General features: G+C 40.1%; 1 protein-coding gene across 2 annotated transcripts; it reads left to right on the top strand.

Annotated features, from left to right (window-relative positions):
• Nucleotides 1–2707: 2707 nt before the first annotated feature.
• LOC131233652 (protein CHROMOSOME TRANSMISSION FIDELITY 7) lies at nucleotides 2708–7539 on the top strand. Of its 2 annotated transcripts, none has more exons than XM_058230444.1 (7): nucleotides 2708–3071; nucleotides 3301–3454; nucleotides 4618–4930; nucleotides 5441–5536; nucleotides 5769–5843; nucleotides 6337–6689; nucleotides 7257–7539. In XM_058230444.1, exons 2-7 carry the CDS (start codon nucleotides 3303–3305, stop codon nucleotides 7396–7398), a joined length of 1131 nt encoding a protein of 376 aa, XP_058086427.1. In that variant the 5' UTR covers nucleotides 2708–3071; nucleotides 3301–3302; the 3' UTR covers nucleotides 7399–7539. The 2 variants fall into 2 exon arrangements, with proteins under 2 accessions (XP_058086427.1, XP_058086426.1); XM_058230443.1 differs by having other exon boundaries at nucleotides 2708–3219.
• The last annotated feature ends 9678 nt before the right edge of the window (nucleotides 7540–17217 follow it).

Below are 17217 nucleotides of genomic sequence, written 5' to 3'. Positions count from 1 at the left end.
TTCGTGAGGCCACAATGATTTGGGTTACACAGACTGATATTCGGTAGTGTCCCCTCCAGTGGGCCCCATCATTTTATCCACACCATCCATTCATTTTCCAGCTCATTTTAGGGCATGGGACCAAAATGAGGCAGATCCAAATCTCAGCTGGACCGGAAATAATGTGCTTTTGATCCTCCTCATTTTTGGGCTCATGCCCTAAAACGAGCTGTAAAAGTGGACAGACGGAGTGGATAAAACACATGCATCATGGTAGAGACCACTGAGCACCCACGGCACCGACCAATACAACCTCGGTACCGGAGGTGTCACTACCGAACCAGAGTCCGGGTTCCACTGCTGCCCGGCCATGTGGGGCCCACCTTGATATATTTATTGTATATCCACGCCTTTCGTATGTTTTTCCATCTCATTTTATTACATGATCCCAAGATGATATTTGTATTTTCCCTTCATCCAGGTTTTATTTACATTATCAATATATTGGATGGAAAATAAAAATTACAAGAAAACCTTACGATGGGCCCTTTGCAAATTTTAACGGTGAGGCTCTCAAATACCACTGTTTCCTGTGGTGTGGTCCACGTGAGATTTGTACCTGCTTAATTTTTGGGAGCACTTACTAAAATGGTCTGGAAAAACGAATAGACAGCGTGGATATACAACACATCATAAAGGTGGGCCCCATGGCAAGGGTAACACTAACGTTATTGGTAACACCTAATCCACTCCCTAGGGTTACACTTACACGCCACTCGTACTCGTGTACCCTTTTCAAATCCGCTCTCCCAAACCCTCTTTCGAAAGGAAACGGATTGGCTACTCCCCCTGCCACCAGTCCCGTGGCTGATGGTCGGTGCTCTGTGGGCCCCACCATGATGTTTGTATTTCATCCATTCCGTTCATCCATTTTTACAGATCATTTTAGGGCTGTATACAAAAGCTAGAGGGATATAAATCTCAAGTGGACCATACCACAGGAAAACAATAATGATTGGATATCCACCATTTAAATATTCCTAAGGCACATCCAATCTGTTGATTAAGTCATAAAGACCCAGATGAAGGGAAAAAAAAACAAAGATCATCTTGATCCAAAGTTTTTATGGCCCCCAAAAAGTTTTTAACGGTCAACGTTCATTCAACACTGTTTCCTGTAATGTGGTCCAATCGAGAATGGAATATAATCATTTTTGGTCTCGTACTATAAAATGATCTAGAAAAATAGATGAACGACATGGATGAAACACATACATCATGGTGGGGCCAACAGAGCACCGACCATAACCATTGGCTGGTGGCAGGGGAGTAGCCAATCCGTTACCCTTTCGAAAACCTCTCCCGCGCAACCTCAAATCAAATAAATAAAAATAAAAATAAAACGCGGGAAAACAAGGAGGGAGAAGGAGAGGGGAACTCGTCAGGAGGGGGAGAGAGATCTGTGATGGGGGAGCTGTTGCTGCTGCAACTCTTCTTTACAGCGAAGATTTTCAAAATATGACAGTCGGAGGGAGGGGACTTAAGAGGTAAGGGCCTGTTTGGCCGGGCAGATTGGATGGGATTGGAAGGGATTGGAAGATAGATCTCGGGATTGGCCAGGCGTGCCAAACAGACACCAGATTGTGATCCTGGGATATAGCAATCCCATGGATCTTAAGACAATCCACTGACACCACCATCATTACCTTTAAATCCTATCCCATCCACCCTAATCTGTTCAAATTTGCCTGGGACGTGTTTGGTTCGTGGGATTGGCTGGGCGTGCCAAACAGACCCGAAATAACAATCCCGGGATATAGCAATCCCATGGATCTTGCACCAATCCACTGATGCAGCTATCATTACCTTGAAATCCGTGCAATCTACCCTAATACCACCCAATCCCATCCAATCTGCCCGGCCAACAAGGCACTGAGGGAAATCTCTCCCCACATAAAAATGGTCCACCTGAATGGTACCACTTATAAGATGGATTAATAAATAAATAAATAAATAAACAATGGTCCACTATAATAGACTGACCATGGGATCCACCTTGATGTATGTTTCATCAGTTCATTTCTAGGCATGGTTCGATCAAAAGGAGAAAATTCAAATCTCAAACTAGCCACACCACAAGAAACAATCATAATTGAATGACTATCAATGAAAATTTTTGTGGGCCACAGAAGAGTTGGATCAAGTTTATATTTATGTTTTCGGTTATCTACGTTTGTGTGACGACCTTATCACCAGGTTGGATGGCAAATAAACATATTGATCGGCCCTATGTAGCTTTTAATAGTGGACATTCAGCCGCCACTGTTTCCTCCAATGTGACCCACCTAGATTTGGATTTGTCTCATTTTTTGGCCCAAGCCCGAAAACGAAATTGCCGGACTGATAGACATCTGCGCTGGTAGGGTACGTGAGGGCATTTTGATGTTTATGAAAAATCCAATCCATCCATCCGTTTTTTCAGATCATTTTAGACATTAGAACAAAAATAAGTTGAATCCAAAATTCAAGTTTGCCTCACAATAGGAAACAGTTGAGATTCAATGACCACCGTTTAAACATCTTTATGGCCATGAGAGTTTAATATAAGGCTAAGAGTTTTGTGTTCTCACTTCATCCGAGTGGGAATAAACTTATAACCAGTTTGGATGGCATATAAACATTAAGATGGAGCTTAGAAAGTTTTCAACGGTGGAAAACTCTCTCTCCAGTTTTTCCTTCTCGTACGAGGACCTTTAGCTTTGGGTCCACCTAACTTTTGGCATAATATTCTAGAATGATCTGAAAAAAACGGATGAACGGGGTGGATTTTTCAGAAACATCATGGTGGGCCCTACTTAGCATCCCAGCGCGCGCAGGTACTTCCTGCGAAGGGCTTTTGCAGGAAATCCGCCTCCCACTGAATTGGGGCCGATTCAAAAGCGAGAGAAAAAAAAAAAGTAGCTTGTAATCGGAGAGAGGCGCACGGCAATTGTAGAGAGGCGATTGCAAAGAGGGACGATTGCAGAGACGGAGAGAGAGAGAGAGAGAGAGAGAGAGAGAGAGAGAGAGAGAGAGATTGGAGCTGATTGTAGGTAGGTTGTTGGTGCATTTCTCCCCCTTTCCCTCTTTTAAAAAACCCGAACGTTGGGCCTGTAAGTCACTTACAGGGAAGTGACTTCTCACCCCCTTCCCCCAAACACCACCTATAAGTGACTTACAGGCATCCAAACAGGCTAAGAGGTAAGAGAGATCTCTCCCTTTTCAGATGTTTTCAAATGGGGTTTTTTTACCTGTAATTAACTCACAGCTTTCAAATATCAGAAATGCAGGTCAAGATTGATGCTTTCTTCAAGCCTTCCACGCCCAAAGACCATGACCCTGTTCTGTTTTCGGACAATATCGATGATCTGACGTCTTCAAAGGCACAAGAAATTCGAGTCACTTACACGCGGCGGACTCCCAAGCCCAACCCAAGGTATGAAAATCACCTATCAACATGAGGTTTAAGTTTGTTTTCTGGTAGTGATTTGAAATCTCTTGGCAACCCAAGTTTATTTGGATAAACAAATGTTTTATCTTAGTTGTTTCAGTTCATCAGCATTTTCTTGGTTTCCTTGCTTTCTAGAATTACATGAATTAGGGGTCATTTGGATGCCTGTAAAATCATTAGTTGTAAACGCCTTACAGGCGGGTGTTTGGACGGCAAAATTTGCTTGTTGTAAACACTTTAAAAGTAAACTCACCCATGTTTTAGATGGCTAATGCTTGCAATTTTCTTTACTTAACTGGTGATATTAGCTTCATTTGATTGCAATGATGGCGTTTCTTATATTGTTTGTTTTATCCAGGTAAAATTATAAAGATGACAATTTTTCAATGTAAAATTGCAATAACTACAAATTCCTTTACCTGTTTCCTATTACATTTGCATTTAACTCTCTAATTATATATATCGTAATACTTATATAAACAAACACTGTGAAATAGTAATGATGGCTAATTTACGTCACGTTACCATGGAAATCGGCGAAACAAACAGGCCCCGAAAAGACATTACACATAGTAATAATCGATACACGCTCATGATTTGTGGGGCCCACCATGATGTGTACAGTACATCCAATCTGTCCGTTATGTATTACTTGATGTTTCCCTATGGCCTCGAAAAAACTGCTCTATTGATTGTCAGATGGATCACAGAAGAGGGATCATTTGGGATGGGATGTGCACCATTAAAAACCTTCTAGATTATGCGTGGGGCCTACTGTGATGAGTGTAGGATATCCAGTGTGTATGCCTACTTTGATGTTCTAGGGCCCTAAAAAAATTTAGTCTTTTTTATGTGATTTGCAAGTTTTGGGAGGATTTACCGCCCTAAGCTGTATGTTGTCCAAATACCTACTTCATACATTGTAAACACTTCACAAGTTAGCCAAACACATAATCTATTTACCTGTAAACAGATTACCACTTAAAAGCCAAACAAAATAGCATGCGAACAATTTACACCTGAAACTCTTTTCAGGTGTAAAGTGTCTACAACTTAAAATTTTACAGGCATCCAAATGACCACAAGCCGAAGTGACTTTATACAAATGAAATGTAATTCATTAACTCTCTCATTTCCATTTCGGACAGTGAAGACGACAATGGTTGTGAATTTGGTGCTCGGCTGAAGGAAGAAGTGCAACTGATTGGTTTGGATTCTAATTTGGATGATCAGGAAGTTGGCTCTATTAATTCCATGGATTCTCCTGTAAAATCAGCCTCTTTGGGCAAAATTCTCAACAAGAAAAGAAGTTATGCTCAATATCATTTAGAACTAGGGCAATCTGATTTTTTACTCCACACTTGTTCTGTATGCGGGCTAAAGTATGCTCGTGGAGATGAAGATGATGAAGGGGTTCACAATGAGTTTCACAAGAATTTCTCGCTGGGAATTCAATTCAAGGTGCTTGATGTTTTGTATGGGGAAAAAATTGTGTCTGCACATCTGCATAGTTGATTATCAAATTCTAAAAGTTGTATCTATGACCACGTGTGCAAGAAGATCCAGGAACATTCATCAGATGGGTCATACAATGGATTGTCCATTCCTTCAAAATTACACTGAATTGGACAATTCTAATCTTTTGAAGAGAGGATATTTGCCTGTTGAATGTGGATCATCACTCTGATTTTTTTTTTTCATACTTCGGTGTCCATTTGTAGGCCACAAATTGGATGGTTATGATTGTTGATCACTGCAAGTTGTGCACTGTGGCCCCTCAATGGTAGGCTACCTGATGAATTGCCTGGATCTTGTCAACGTGTCCCCATGCATACGTTGTTGTTTTTTTTTTTTTTTAAATGTCACACAGCTAGTCCAGTTTCTGTGATGGATGCAGAAGTCCTGCCTTTTTTGTCATTTGTATCTTCATATTTGACTCTTCAAACATCTGTTTCTTTTTTATTTTTACAGGGTTGGCGCAATGAACGAGTTATTTCCTCGACTTTGAGTAATGGGGACCGCATCATTTTGGTTTTGAATGGTGATCTTCCTTCTCATTTGCGCAAGGTTATTTTTGCTTCTCCATTTTATTTTATTTTCTTGTTTGCATGCACCATGGGGTCAGCAACACCCAAAACTTAGATGCCACTGCTCTAGTGATTTGAAATCATGACACGTTGCATCACAAAACTCCCTTTTCCATTCCATTAACGAGTTGATTGCTGCATTCTTTAGAAAGATGTAATTGAATAAGAAGAAAGTATTAGGAACCATAACTTACAGTTTTTCATATTTACAGGTTGAAGAGGTAGTAAAGATGATGGAGAAGGAACTTGGTTTATGCGATGGATGGCTTCTTCATGAACTTTGCAAGGTGGCCAGAACTAAACTATAGTTGCCATGGGGACATGGTGGATTCATACATCCATATCACTCATCCAAAGGGCCCTGCCATGCATTGGTTATGGTCCAAAAATCCAGCTGGTTGGACTATTATAACCACTGTTGTCATATGCGAGTTTGGATCAGTGGATGTCATATGCTATAGTGGCATATGTAGTTATTGTGCCGTTGGGGCTTATGCGATCGCACAGAGAAGTATGTGACTGTGTTAGCCATGGTTATGTGGTTATGCAGTTATGCCATTGCATACACAGTATGCTAGATTGAGTTGTTTGGATTTTTCCAATCTGCCCGACTTTCGGCCCATGTATGGTGGGGCTTGCCAGATGAGTAATCTACATCTTGTACATGTCCTTGAGGAAAGTCGTGTCATTCATCTATTCACTAGCCTCATTTCAGAGAGAAAGTTCTTTAATCATCCAAGTGGTGTTGATTTGATGTCTCCATTCTTTTCATTGTCGCAGGTCTATCTGTTCATTTCCAGACAGAGGATAGTCGGCTGCCTTGTTGCAGAACCAATAAGAAGTGCCCACAGAGTTATCTCAAGCTCAGCGGATCAACTAAGTTCAGATGTAACTACTTGCAAGAAAATCAAGTCGAATCGGACCGTTCTCCAATTTGGGTCGGTTAATTTTCAGAGGGAAGTTGTAAGGAAACTTCCGTCTCTAAAGACTCCTGATATGATAGTCGCGGATGACAAAGGAACGGTGCTCTGTGAAAAGGAAGTTGTACCTGCAACTTGTGGCATTAGAGCCATTTGGGTTGCACCCTTCAGCAGAAGAAAGCGTATTGCTACACAGCTGTTAGATGCTTTGAGGTATGTCTGTGGTTAACATGGGCCACTGGTCCATTATTTGGACTGAATGTACTAAGCATCATCTATTATCTTTTTCCTTTGTTTAATCATGAAGAGTTTCTTATAGTTTTTTGCTGATCATTCAAGAGGGATCAGATTGTCTTCCAGTAGAATTGGAGGAATGTTAAGCCCATGGTGCTAACATGGCACTTACCCAAGATTTAGACTGTTCATCACATGGGTCAGACCCCACCGTTGATGTTCCTGGCCAAGAAAGCACTGGCCTGCTTATCTAGTGGCTACACGTGTACCTTAAATGTGACCTGTTGGTTATCTTTTTTCTTTTCTGGCCATTTTGATGCGCGTCTGGGCTTAGCACTTATAAAGAAGAACAGTTCATTCAAACTTTTCCATTATTCATGCATGGGTCTTTGATGTGGATGTGGATTGCTTCACAAGTAGTAATCCTTCTCTTACAGCTCCTTTTTTTGTTACAGCTAAGATGCATATATATTCAGGTCTTGTGCTGCATATGATTTGTCTTTATCACTGATGACCATCTTTTCCCTTCTTTCTTCTGTTATCCAGGAAAAGCTTCTGCAAGGGATATGTTCTAGAATCTTCTCAATGTGCTTTCTCTCAGCCTACCTCTTCAGGAAAAGAATTGGCATCCAGTTACTGTGGTACAGGGTCTTTCTTGATTTATATGTCAGGAACTCACAGCTGCTAGAAGCACCTATCATTCATCGTCAGCAGTATTCACTTGTTTTTTTTTTTTTTTTCTAACCTTTTCTTTTCCTCAGGGCAGTAATCTTACATAAGACAGTTTAAAGTAATAGAAATTCAATTGAATTAAACATCACCTTCTTAGCCTTTCTCACTGAAATTTGGGATCAGCTTTCAAATGGTTGATTAGAAAAGTGTTACAACTGGCTGCCCACCAAACCTTGACCTGCTCCTTTCACCTGGACTTTTGGAACCAGCAAGGCTCACAATGACATCATTCACATGCCAACACGGCTCCATTCAGTATGGGCCCCAATCCCAACTGTCACATGCACACCCAGAAGGATGAGCAAGCAGTGTTATGGAGGGCAGTTTCTAGGCAAACTGCACAGTAGTATATTAATGAAATTCCATGTGCTTGAATGCTAATTCCAAATGCCCCATCTTCAAACACCAAACAGAAATGCTTCACATGTGCCAATCCAGGACATTCATAGGATGGTACTGACAGTGAATGTTCCTTGACCCACAAATCCGCCCGGTCCGCCTATCAGGTGGGCTGCATATGTATGAGCACTTGGATGGTTCGGAAAATGATAACCAACAGTCTTCATCCAATGTGTGTGTGTTGCTCACCTGATGATTGAACCGGCCTGATGCTGGGATATGTGCAATGCTATGGGGACCACCCCATTAATGTCCTGTATCTTGAATGTTTATTGGGTGCATTTGGTTGCGCCAAATACCATTAACTTTCATGATATTTTGTGATTAAACAGTCTAATTTGGTGTAATTTTTCATGATGTTTCATGAAATTTGGGGACACCAAAATGCAACCTTCATGTGCTGCTAGCAGTTGTGATAATCAATGCTATGATTACAAGATTGAAGATTCTGAAGCTTGCCTTCAAATAGAACCCATCTTCAAATGCAATTAGCAGTTTCCATTTTCCACACTGCTGCAAATTCAAAATGGACTTGTTCTGCCAAACTTGTGGGATACATCCAGATTTGGCGGTACTGCTTCCAAGCGTGCCGTATCGTTGAATAATTCCTTTTTGAAATGTGGAATCTCATCATCTGATGGTTTTCTTTTACCAGCATATATGTAAAGTGTCAGTGTCAGAAAGCCTGGATTACCAAAGAAACAATTATCATCTTTTACTATGCCAAATTCCATGAATCATTAAACTAAGACTGTCCTGAGTGTACTAATCAGTTAATATTTCGAGGGAAGTTATTTGATACTCTGGCCGTATGACGCCTGATATGCAGGCACTTGGAAATGGTAAACATCACATCTATTCACTCAAATTAAACTGACTAAATTGTGGAACCCAAAATCAGATTGGTTGAACAATCATATCCTTCGATTCTTGGACAAGTCTTTGAATAAGACCATTGCATATTTTTCATCTTTAACCTTGCAACAAACGACCGACAATCTAATATTTTGATAACCAAATAAGATTATTTTTTGGTACATGATACATCTAAACTGGTACCCGTAATTGGGACGGTATAGTTTGAATTATGTATCCCATGTTGAGTACCCGTAATTGGGACGGTGTAGTTTGAATTATGTATCCCATGTATGAAATTTCTAAGTAATTTCTAATTATCTATGTATCATTCGATTCACTCGGCCAGAGTACTTTCAAATGCATATGTTGCAGGGCCTTGTTTGAGCATTGGGGTAACTACAGTGTTGCAACCAATGTTGTCAAAATCATTATCCTATTGTAAATCGTGATAGGGGTTGAATCATGTTGAATTGCAAATTATATCCTAAATCCTAAGGATTTTTAGGAGGCATTTGGATCTTAATTTACTTAAGATAAACTACTTATGCCACAAGTAGCTTATCTTAGTTTCTACTTATTAAGAAGATAAGTATGTTTGGTAAATAGCATACTTATTAGCTTCCCCTCTCTTTCGTCTCTCCTTATGGCTCTCTTTAGCAACTTATGAAAAGTAGAAATGCTATATAAAAAAAAATTAATTGAATTGAATAAGTACTTTTAAGTAAAATAGTTATAGCTAATCATAAACCAAACTTATCTGAAATAAGTCACTTATCTACTGTTGTAAGTAGAAAAGGTAACTTATTTGGTGGTATCCAAACAGGCCCTTAATGATTTTCTTAAAATTTTGAAAAATGTATAATAAAAAAAAATCAGAAAAAATTAAAAACTCAGTAATCATCCTTTTGCCATTAATATGCACCAAGTATTACCATATCATGATAGTGTAAAAAGATTCTTTCCCCCCTTTTTTTGTCTTTCAAGAAAATTTTCTTAAAAAACATACAATGATCCTTTAATAATTTATATTCTTGTTACCATTCTTAAATGTAGAATCACATTGGAAAGGCAGCATTTGATTATGTCGAATGAAGAAAAAAGCTATTTTGATTTCTAACCATCATTTCACAATAGATATAAGTCAACACGATCGCGACCATCCATAAAATATTCCAGAGAAGTCATACATCAATTTGGTGTTTCCACTAGGGTCTGTCAACAGCCGGGCCAGGCCATCAGGTATGTCCTTTTCAAAATTCTGATTTTTCACGCCCAAGCCTGGCACTTTAGTATTCACCAGTTAAGAACTAAGAAATCATAATAAAAATTTAAAAAAAGCTCTATGATTAATGTTGAAAAGAATATATATCATTTAATATCTTATAAAGAATAAAATAAATTAATTTACTTTTTCTAAATGATTTTTAAAGCTTTCCACCAATTTAAAAACGTAAAATGAAAGCTAGATGAAGCTTAAAATTGATGAAAATGAGGTTTGACTCATATCGTAAATCGTAGGATTTCGACAACAATGGTTGCATTTGGGTTGAATATACAGGCCCAGGGTTTTGAGTTTTCACTTTTCATACCTGAAAGTTAAATCTGGCTGGGCCTCGTACTATTTATGCCTAAAGGCCCACAATCATCAATGTGATTGACCCTTATATTTGTTAATGGGCCGGGCACGGAGTGCATGCTCTGAATTCCGAGCTCATGGGCTGGACCTGGACAAGCCTGGCCTTGGCTGAGTTGCCAACCTGCTGACAGGGAAACTAGGCTTTGAGATATTATAAGAATAAAATATTTCAGGGTGGATTAGAAATACAATCACAACCTATTGTTATTTTACTCTGGGCCTGTTTGGGTGACAACCAGAACCATTTTCTTAGTTTGGGGTGCAGCAAAGGTTTCAGTGCCTGTTAGTAGATTGTACCAACAGTTGAGATTTCTCCAATCAATATGGCCCACATGAGTGGATTGATGTGATTTCATGGCCTAAAAATTTTGTGGTACGGTTAATGTGATGGATGGTTTGGATTGGTGAAATAACTGAAAAGGTTACAAGTGCATTCAAACACAAGGTTGGTGAGATCACATTCCAATTTTGCCCTTTTAAAAACCTCATCTCGGAATTACAATGGTACTTGTAAGGGATTGTGAGTGACTGGAGAATGGTTTGAAGGAAATAGATAGTTGTTGGAAATTAGATTTGCAAGATAAAACCGTAGCTCTAATACCATATTAGATTTAAGAATATTTGAAATATTTAATAGAAGCTTTAAAGGGCTTGCTTGTATTATTAGGCCCAATTTCATTAGGGTTTTCTTTTCACATCCATAAATAAGATACCATATTAAGTTGGCAGAATCAATTTTGCAGAGAGAAATCCCCATATACACCTTATTTATAAACGAGGAAAGAAAACTCTAAAGAAGCGGGTCTAATAATAGCCTGAATGATACAAACCCCCGAGGCTTATTCTTTATTGTTATAAGGGACTACATTGTTAAAGCTTGTATATCTGTTTTAATTAAATGAGAACTTTATTTATTTATATAGGATATTTATGCACAGTTGTGTATGTATCTCAAAGATATTATCCATCTTATTTATAAGATTCTAATCCTAGATAACATTAATATACTCCTAAAGATATTAATTTGGAGTTGTATAAAGATCTAACTAAATTTTACTCTAGTTATCTCTTCAAGTAACATAGTTTTGAGCTGAAATTTCCATGGTGTTTTCCATTGCCAATTTGAATTTGGAAAGGAGCGGCTCCAGCTTAAGAGATTATCACATTGTTGGGGTGATGAAAGCTACAATTAAGGCACGTTTGCTGAAATTGGAATGATAAGAATGATGGCCCAGCGCTTGGATCAATCCAATTCATCTGTTACTTACTATCATATGCTCCATTGGCTGTCCATTTGGACATGTTAACGTTTGACCATCCATCTGGATTATTCACTTGGTGACCTTATGTTGGGTTTTCCATATCTTAAAAATAGTTCCCATTAAATGAATCTAACCATCCCTTTAATTTTTAAAAGGGGTTTTTACAAAAAGCTACCTAACTAATATACAATTTACATTTTGGTTTCTTTTTTATCTTTCAATAAGCTACATCATTAATCTAATTAATTATCATTCAACTACCTACCATGGCAGTAGGGTTGGTGGCGCGAGCAAATTGGTTGGTGGCCTGTTGTGCTCTACTGTGATGTTTATGTAAAATCCATTCGGACCACCAAGTACGTCATCCCATTTTATTCCAAGGGCCCAAATCAGCCCATCTGTGAATCTAGTCGACCACACAATTAGAATTACTGTGCAGTGAAACACTCACCTTCCAAAATGTTTCTATTGGTGTGGCTCACTTGAATCACAAATGGGACTGATATTTGGGCACCCTAGGCGTAAATTTTTATGTGGAATTTAATTATCTAAGTAGATTTCATACAATTATCATATGGGCACTGTAAAAATCAAGGATGGACATCTCTCCTAATTGTTTCCTTAGGTGTGGCCCATCAGGATCACAAGTCAGTTCCTTTTTTAGCTCTTGGTTTAACATGGGATTACACATCTAATGATCGGAGTGAATTTTACATACACATCATGGTGGGCCCCGCCAAATATCAAGGATAAGATTTTTAAAAAGGGAACTTTTATAGGACACAAACCCTTGATTTTTCACGGGGCCCACCGTGATGTGTGTGTGAGAGGGAAGCAGATTGGCTGGTGTACGACACACCATCGATCTAGCTGGTGTGGGTACGTGTGGTGGGAAGATGAGGCTGCCGGTCCCTGAGCAGTTAAAAGGAGATCAGAGTTACGTGGCTCCCAAAATGATGTATTATTATATCCACACCGTTTATCCACTTTTCAAGATCATTTTAGAACACGACCCCAAGGCTTAAGAGGATCACACCACAAATATCGGTAGGACAATGATTCTCATAGTTAAAACATTCACAGACTCCACCATAACGTTTATTTTCCATCTAATCTGTTCATAAGGTCATACAGACCTCGACGAATAGGGAAAAAAAACAAACATCTATTGATCCAAAACTCCTGTAACCTTCAAAAGTGTTTCAATTGTAGACATTCAATACTCCACTGCTTTTTGCAGTGTGGTCCACTTGATATTTGGATCTGTCTTATTTTTTGTCTCAAGCCTTACTACGAGTTCGCCAAATGGAAGGACACAGAACTTTGTGACATCAACACTCTAGCTTGATCGGTGGTGTGTGGTCCACCAGCCAATCTGCCGTAAAAAACATTTGGCTAAGATGTTTGGAAGATTGAAAAGTACACCCATCATTTTTAAAAGGCTCTATGTGATGCTTATATAAAATCCATTCCAACCATAAGATGTTAAGCCAAAATTTAGGCCAGGACTCAAAATTCAAGCCCATCTGTAATTTAGGTGAGTCACAACAAGAAAACAATTTTAGAGGGTAAGCATTGGCTTGTGCTATTTCCAATGGTGTGGTCCACCTAAATCACTGATGGAGCTGATTATTTAGCCTTAGGCCTAAAATGGGTTAAGTGAATTTTACTAGGGCCCACCCAAAGAATGTAAATTTTTATATTACTTTAGCTGTTTTTATTTTTATTTTTTTCGCAAAATCCCCTTTTTGAATGTTAAACTGGATTTAAAGATGGGGGGAAGGGAATCATGGGTTGGAATTCGGCTCGGGCTGCAGGTTAGGTCCTCTTGAGGTAGGTTCGGTTTGACTCCTAACCCAACCTCACCTAACCCACCAGGGTCCCACCCCAAGTGGGAAGTGCACTGTGAACTATTCAAAAGTGGCTAATGGGCCGGCCTCTTTCAATTATCATGCCTTGCAAGTACACGTTTTTCTCAGGCGTGGAGCTACTTGCACCTGCACATGCATGTGCCCCAAAAACAAATGCCCGTATCTGCCGACATGCTACATTTATTTAAGATCTAGGCCGTTTATCGATTGGGCCCCATCATAAATGCGTTTCCCTTACAAAATCAGGCCAGCAGCTTATCAGGTGGGCCACACACTTTTGTCTAATGTATACCATGCCCATGTTTAGTACATATGCGTGATTCACTCAATGATCCAAACAATAGGATTTTTGGGCAAAGAACAATCACCGTGGGGGGTTACCTAATAAACGGCTCAGATCTCTCACATGAGTGCTAGATCAGCAGGTGTGGTGTACTTGTGATTGCCAGGGCTGCGAGTATCCTTGCTCAGCTTGGGGACCATCTTGCCGACGTCACAGCAACGATGGAAGGCCTGTATTGGATAAGGCATGAGTGCATTCGAAGGTATGAGAATGATTATGATTGCATCAGATACGGACACCACTTTCCTACTCACGTCGCACACCACCAGAGAGTTGTCTCTTGTTTTATTTCCATGGGGTGGGGCCCACCATCGTCGCCTGGAGTAAATGGGCTGCGGATTAGGTGAGTGTGAGTCGCCAACCGTGGGGCCCACCTTGATGTATATGTTTTATATCCACTCTCATGTGGTGTGGTCCACTTGAGATCTGGATCTGTTTCATTTTTGAGACCATGTCCTAAAATGAGCCGGAGAAATTGATGGACGGAGTGGATATAATACATAGATAATGGTGGTCCCCACAGAGCTTTTGGCTCTAGGCAATACGCTTCCTTAGTGGTGAGTAGTAAAAAATATCATTCCCATTGATGCAAACACGTCCATTTCCTCCGGCGAGGATCAGGTGACCCTAGGATGACAGCTTAGTGGTTGAGTCCCTGAGTGTGGGGCCTACCTTGATTTATGTGACGCATATCCACTCCGTCCATCGGTTTTTCTGGCTCATTTTAGGGCATGATCCCAAACATGAGATAGATAGAAAGCTCAGGTGGACTAGATCTACAGAAACAGTGGTGATTGAATGCCCACTATCAAAAACTTCTTCGAGGCCCAAAGATGTTTCAGAACAATCTAATATTTGTGTTTTCCCTACATATATTTTGGAGTGACCTCATGAACGGGTTGGATGGCATATAAACATCAGGTGGGCATGAGGAAGGTTTCAGTGGTGAGTATCTTAATCCCCCACTGTTTGTTTTGGTGTGTTACAGTTAAGCTATATATCTACAGGATCATATATTAATATGACGTAGTGGAACGAATGGACAGAAGGGATATTACAGATACATCACGGTGGGCCCCACAGAGCTTAGGGCTGCAGCTCCCACCGTTGAACAAGAAAGCTGTCTTTGCTTTCTTTCCGTGGGGTGGCGGCCATCATCTTACATTTTGGGCCGTTTAGATAATGCCAGATAAGTAGCTTTTTTAACTTATGTCAGTTAATAAATTATTATTATTTTTTTAAAGTTAGTTTGATTATTAAACTTAAAATAATTATATTTAAAAAAAGGTAACTTAGTTTTGTATTTTCTTTTTTATTATTTTTTAACTTCTAAAAGCAACTTATATTTTTCATTTTCATCAATTACACAACGACGTAGGAAATTATTTAAGAGAACATGCTCTACGTATTCAAGAGCCCTTCCAAGTTTACATTGTTGGAAAATCATCCATTGAATAGATAAATGATCTAGTGGGCCTTATAAAATGATGTCACACCTTGAGCTGGCCCACATGATGGACCATCCACATCAAAGATCCGTCTTAAGTCTTAATAATGAATGGTCCACATCCAAGGCAAGCTGCGCATGATTTGCAACCCACATTAAAGGTGGGGCCTACATGATGGGTAACCTACATCAAAGGTGAGCTCACATGATGGGCAATTAATAATGGCGGGCCTCACATGATAAATGATCCACATCAAGGTGATCCCCAAATGATGGATCGTCCAAATCAAAAGTCAGCCTAATGATAAGTGGTCTATGTCCAAGGCAGGTCTCGCATGCCCATATCGGAGGTGGACCCACCTAGTGGACAATCCACGTCAAATGTGGGCTCCACATGAAGGGCAATAGATATTGAAAATGGACCTCAAAAGATGGACAATAACATTGATGAGAGCCCCAACACAATGGATGATTATCACCAAAGGTGTGCACTTAGAAATTATGCACATTAAAAGTTGGTACTTAATGATGATGGACGACCCACATCAAATGTGAGCCCCACACAATAAATGATCAACATCAAGGGTTGGCCTCACATGATGGATGATAGATGTGAAGGGATCAAACATACTTTTGAAAAATTACTTATGATGTTGGAAACCAAATATAATTTTCTACCCTTGGATGGTAAGTATATTATTTACCAAACATTTAGTTGTGCACCTGGGATGATAGCGGGCTTTGCAACACACACTCTCACATGGAATAAGTGTGGAAGGTCCAAGCCACCCTTTAAGTAGGGTTGTACATCGAGCTGAGTCAAGCGAAGGTGGGTGAAGCTTGGTTTAACTCATTCATGCTCTCCTTGAGCTTATCATTGGAAGCTTGGCTTGTTTACCAAACTTTTGGACTCGAGCTAGTGAATCGAGTCGAGACAAGCTTACCTCGAGCATACTCCCAATTGAGCACCCAAGTCGCACCCGACTCAACTCATCAACCCTACCCAACTCCTAATTCAAATATTCTATATATATATATATATATATATATATATATATATAGAGAGAGAGAGAGAGAGAGAGAGAGAGAGAGAGAGAGAGAGAGAGAGCCATATAAGTACCTTGTTGTTGGTGTTGAGAGAGAGAGAGAGAGAGAGAGAGAGAGAGAGAGAGAGGAGCTCAAGCGCAGCGAGTTGGGTAAGGAATGGAAATTGCAAGAAAGGGACGGATGGATAGAGTAAAGTTTATGTTTTAACACACACACACACACACACACACACATGTTGTGGGGAAATTTAACTCGACAAGTCAAGCCAAATACGGACCTCGGAGCTCGGAAGGGAGGCCTCGGGAATGTATGAAGGATAAGCAAGGCCAAGTCCTCTCTCGGCCCATCTCGACTCCGAACCACCATCATTTAAGAACTCAACAAAACAGTCAATTTACGTATAGTCCGAGGCTTGGAGCCGAGGCCATCTTAGTCCGAGGCCCAGAGTCGAAGCAAAGGGTATTTGACCAGTCCCAACTACTAGTATTCGGCCTCGGGCTGGATGAGACCCAGGCTGAAACCAGATGTGGATATTCCAAGTGCCAAATTAGGAAATTACCCAAACGCGGACATGAATGAATATCTCGCCAGCAGATACACACCCTTTGGACATGATACGCTACATGATCCATGGATTGTGGATAATATCTCCACGATCACAATATCCTGTTGATTAAGTAAATCATGCTGAAATTAACGGACGTGGATCGTCCAACCCACAAGTATAAATACCAAGGGACCCCATTGTTACAGGTACGTAAGATCTCGCACCCTTTCTCTATTTTCGACTAAGACCCAAATTCCCTAGCCTGACTTAGGCACCAAAGGATCCCTCAGCTGAGCCAAGGTCTCCTTTGCTTACCCCTTTGTGCAGAGTTAGGGTTCGTTGAAGGTTTGCGGTACTGAGTGGAT

This window comes from Magnolia sinica, chromosome 18 (genome assembly GCF_029962835.1).
Source record: "Magnolia sinica isolate HGM2019 chromosome 18, MsV1, whole genome shotgun sequence".
In the NCBI taxonomy this organism is placed as follows: Eukaryota; Viridiplantae; Streptophyta; class Magnoliopsida; order Magnoliales; family Magnoliaceae; genus Magnolia; species Magnolia sinica.
Note: the sequence above shows the minus strand (reverse complement) of the source record. Positions and strands in the feature narration are given on the sequence as shown.